The 5,000-nt window shown below is 45.5% G+C and overlaps 1 protein-coding gene across 8 annotated transcripts in view; it reads left to right on the top strand.

Annotated features, from left to right (window-relative positions):
* st3gal3a (ST3 beta-galactoside alpha-2,3-sialyltransferase 3a) overlaps positions 1–5,000 on the top strand; it is a 32,249-nt gene that overhangs the window by 16,650 nt on the left and 10,599 nt on the right. For all 8 annotated transcript variants that reach the window (XM_035524701.1, XM_035524698.1, XM_035524703.1 and 5 more), the window contains 2 exons: positions 1,617–1,712; positions 2,143–2,329. In XM_035524701.1, the coding sequence (XP_035380594.1) occupies positions 1,617–1,712; positions 2,143–2,329 (283 nt within the window). The remainder of the gene's footprint in view (positions 1–1,616; positions 1,713–2,142; positions 2,330–5,000) is intronic.

The raw sequence follows: 5,000 nt of genomic DNA, 5'->3' as shown, positions 1-5,000 counted from the left end.
CAGTTAACCTACACACCAACTTTCAGACAGTTAACCTACGCCAACCTTCAGACAGTTCACTTACGCCAACCTTCAGACAGTTAACCTACACACCAACCTTCAGACAGTTAACCTACACACCAACCTTCAGACAGTTAAACTACACCTACCTTCAGACAGTTAAACTACGCCAACCTTCAGACAGTTAAACTACATCAACCTTCAGACAGTTAACCTACACACCAACCTTCAGACAGTTAAACTATGCCAACCTTCAGACAGTTAACCTACACACCAACCTTCAGACAGTTAACCTACACACCAACCTTCAGACAGTTAACCTACACACCAACCTTCAGACAGTTAAACTACACCTACCTTCAGACAGTTAAACTACGCCAACCTTCAGACAGTTAAACTACATCAACCTTCAGACAGTTAACCTACACACCAACCTTCAGACAGTTAAACTATGCCAACCTTCAGACAGTTAACCTACACACCAACCTTCAAACAGTTAACCTACGCCAACCTTCAGACAGTTAACCTACGCCAACCTTCAGACAGTTAACCTACACACAAACCTTCAGACAGTTAACCTACACACCAACCTTCAGACAGTTAAACTACACCTACCTTCAGACAGTTAACCTACGCCAACCTTCAGACAGTTAAACTACACCAACCTTCAGACAGTTAACCTACACACCAACCTTCAGACAGTTAAACTACACCTACCTTCAGACAGTTAAACTACGCCAACCTTCAGACAGTTAAACTACACACCAACCTTCAGACAGTTAACCTATGCTAACATTCAGACAGTTAAACTACACCAACCTTCAGACAGTTAAACTACACCTACCTTCAAACAGTTAAACTACACACCAACCTTCAGACAGTTAAACTACGCCAACCTTCAGACAGTTAACCTACACCAACCTTCAGACAGTTAACCTACGCCAACCTTCAGACAGTTAACCTACGCCAACCTTCAGACAGTTAACCTACACACCAACCTTCAGACAGTTAACCTACGCCAACCTTCAGACAGTTAACCTACACACCAACCTTCAAACAGTTAAACTACACCAACCTTCAGACAGTTAAACTACGTCAACCTTCAGACAGTTAAACTACGTCAACCTTCAGACAGTTAAACTACGCCAACCTTCAGACAGTTAACCTACACACCAATCTGCCAACATTCGGACCCTTTTTCTTGTGACCTGACGTGACCTCAGCAATCACCTGTGTAACTGTCTCCTCTATGTAACTGTTTCACCTGTGTAACGTCTCCCCAGTGTAACAGTCTCTGCTGTGTAACTTCTCCCCTTTGTCACTGGCCTCCCCTGTGTAACTGTCTATGTACCTATGTAACTATGTACCTATGTAACTGTACCTATGTAACTATGTACCTATGTAACTATGTACCTATGTAACTGTATCTATGTAACTATGTACCTATGTAACTATGTACCTATGTAACTGTACCTATGTAACTATGTACCTATGTAACTATGTACCTATGTAACTGTACCTATGTAACTATGTACCTATGTAACTATGTACCTATGTAACTGTACCTATGTAACTGTACCTATGTCACTGTCCCCTGCTTGTGTTTGACTTTGCAGCTTGAATTGTAAAAGGTGCATCATCATTGGAAATGGAGGTATACTCTCAAACAAGTCACTGGGATCCAAGATCGATGAGTACGACGTGGTCATACGGTAAGTAAGCATATACTTACGGTATATACTTAATAGCTGGAAGCTTCCTTTTGGGGGGGGGGGGGTTACCTGTGCTCAGAACAGCAGGATTGGTACATTAGTAACAGCATGGTGAGAATGTAGAGACTGTATTCAGAAATTCTTATAATTTTTAACAATAAATTGTGTATGTAATTTCATCATAGCTCACTGGTTAAGGTACTTGACTTGTAATCAGATGTTTGCCAGTTCAAGTCCCACCACTGTTGGGCCCCGATCGAGACCTTTAACTTTCAATTACTCATGTTCTACTCAGTCATAATTGTATGTCGCTTTGGATGAAAGCGTCAGATAAATGCTGTAAATGTAAATATTTGCCACTAGCCTCGTATGTGGTTACCCCTGCCTCTCGGGGGAGAACTGGATTTTGAGTGATTGTTTGGGTGTTCAGACTGAACAAAGCTCCAATCAGTGGCTTCGAGAGGGACGTGGGCTCCAAGACCACCATGCGCATCACCTATCCAGAGGGAGCCATCCAGTATCCTGAACGCTATGAGAACCATTCCCTGTTCGTCTTCTCTGCCTTCAAACCGCTGGACTTCAAATGGCTCCGTCAGATGGTCTTCAAGGAGCGACTGGTAAGTCTTCACCTGGTGGGGTTGTAGAAGGGTTAGGTGGTGTTCAGGTTCTCCTACCCTGATGAAGTTGCTGGAGCTGGGGGTATTCCCAGGGGGTGTTCCCAGTCTGACACCCAGCAATGAGGGACAGCAGGGGGCAGTATATCACACTGGGAGTGTTGCACTTAGAGACGACCGGGGCAAATTTTGGAATCCTTTGGAAAGACCTCAGATGATGGTTTGACATGAGGAATCCCTCTAATGTGACAATCTTCTAGAACCATTCTGTCATGTTCCCTCTGACGGAAGGAAACATGACTATGGTGTGAAGGGTTGTCACACCTCTAGTGTCTGCCTGATTGCATCAGTTCCTGTTCAGCACTGTCATGGTAGACCTACACTCTTTTAGGCTTATTTCAGTCATTATTTATGTCAGTAGTTCATTCTTTTCCTCAAACATTTGGAACAAGTGCCAGCATGCCAACGTTCAAGCAATCACAGATTTGTCACGGAGATGGAGTTATTATCTAGACACTCTGTCTGCAGGGTGTGAAGTAACAACTGTGTGGCGCTGAAATTCCTTGCATTTGTGTCCATCTTCAGAAAAAACGTGGAGAGTGCTGTTGTCAGTCCAGAGGAGAACCTTTTGTGTTTCAGTCAGTCCAGATGGGCCTGAATGTGTGTGTGTGTGTGTGTGTGTTTGTCTGAAGCAGAGCTGTCTCAGTCCTGACTGAAGCAGAGCTGTCTCAGTGGTGTCTGACGCGGAGCTGTCTGAAGCAGAGCTGTCTCAGTGCTAAATGGAGCAGAGTTGTCTCTTAGTGCTGTCTGAAGCAGAGCTGTCTCTTGCTGCTGTCCCACGATGACAGCTCCTCCACGGCTCTGTGACAGGCGGTGAAGGACACGCACCACCTTATCTGAGCCGCCTCTGCTGTCTGGGGCTCTGGGATACTTCGGTGTTACATGACATGGGAGCGTGATCGTTGCCGTGCTACACAGTTTGAGCCTCAGAGGTGAAAAGTTAGGTAGGTGCTGGAGATCTTCTCCGCACGCCAGGAGGAGAGAGGTTATTTTCAGCTGAGGATTCCGAGGACAGTGGTAGTGACAAGAACTGGTTTCCAGCCGGAGGCTTGGTCTAATTCAGAGAGGACAGTTACCCCACAAAGACCACCCACCGCTCAAAGACTTCTTTATAGTAGGAGATGAATGCCGTGGCTCTCCCTGATCTGATAAGCTCGATGGCTGAGGAGACTACATAACGTTCAGCTCTCTCCGCCTGGCCGACTGAGCTGACTGCTGTCTCTGCTAATAAAGGCACCTGCCCTCATACAGGAGATAAAGCTTCACTTTACCGTTCACTCACCATTCTCTGGACCACGCACGGAGGATCAGGTTACAGCCGAGCGCCAAACATAGAAGGAGGGAAAGAGAGGGGCAGAGAGAGACAGAGAGGGAGACATATCTGCCATTTCCCCAAACCTTGTGGAGAGGAGGAAAGTCTTGTGGCCTTTAAACATCGCTCTCCTGCCCAGGGAGAGAGTGTGTGTGTGTGGGGGGCAGAAATCTGTGCATTAGCCTCCCTTTCAGAGTGCACAAACGGTTTGATTCATAGCTCCGATGCCTGACAGGCTTGTTTTTGTTGTAAAAGGTGCCATCATTAAACAAAGATTTACTTTCTGCGCATCAGTAATCTAGCCGAGGGGCGCACACGCACGGCTTAAAACAAACATGCCATTTCTACCAAATAATTGTTTTCCGTTTGGACGTTTTTCTCCGCCGTCTCCCGTTGACCCATTTAAGGTAAAACTCTGTTCGTTCAAGTCCTACCCAAGTCTAATCAGAAGACTAATTTACACATGCAATTGAGTGGAACATCTGTGTTGATGTTTTGAAGTACGTAGGCTTGGAAGCTCGGCCATTTACTTCAGTATTCTTCAGTTCCCTGGGAAGGAGAGAATGATGAGAATAATTGAGAGGTGAAAGGTAGGCATTTTAAAGACTGTGTGGTGCTTGGCAGAGATCTGAGACATCCATGAAAACTTTCTATAAAGAGTCCTTGTACTATAACCAACTTTTTTTACAGATTGGTTTAGAAATTCACGTGTCTCATGACGACTTAAAAGAGCTCGATAAAAGTAAATGAATGGAGTTTTGGAAAAACAAACAGGAGACACCGAAATGCCTGACTTTAAATGACGCGCTGAGGTTTGGACTAATTCAGGTAGGTGGAGTGTTTAGAGGGGCTCTTGTGTGGTCCCGGGGACCTTGTGTTCTGCTGTGGGGAAATGCCACCATGCCTGTGCAGGACGTCCAGCCTGAAGTCACGGCAAGGGATTGGCTCCCAGCAATTGTCATCCACCTGTCTTGCTCCTTTTATTATTAACGATATTAAAGAAATATCACGATACTCGAAATGAATGAGCATTGGTCTGTTCCTGCAGTTCCTACAGATGGCCCTGGTGTCATCGCAGGGGACCTTGTGTTTACACAGCGCTGTGGTGCTGTGACTCGGATCGTGTTACACACGACGGTACAAACTCGTGGACGTAAGGACGCGAAGGGCAGAGGTCACGGCTGTCGCAATGTTTAAAAGCAAACAGAACACGCAGAGGTCTGTGTTCCAGGCAGCCAGCGTCTATCAGGAGATATTTACCAAAAAACACCTAAATGATTATTACAGACAAACAATTTTGGA

This window comes from Electrophorus electricus, chromosome 3 (assembly GCF_013358815.1).
Source record: "Electrophorus electricus isolate fEleEle1 chromosome 3, fEleEle1.pri, whole genome shotgun sequence".
Lineage (NCBI taxonomy): Eukaryota > Metazoa > Chordata > Actinopteri > Gymnotiformes > Gymnotidae > Electrophorus > Electrophorus electricus.
Note: the sequence above shows the minus strand (reverse complement) of the source record. Positions and strands in the feature narration are given on the sequence as shown.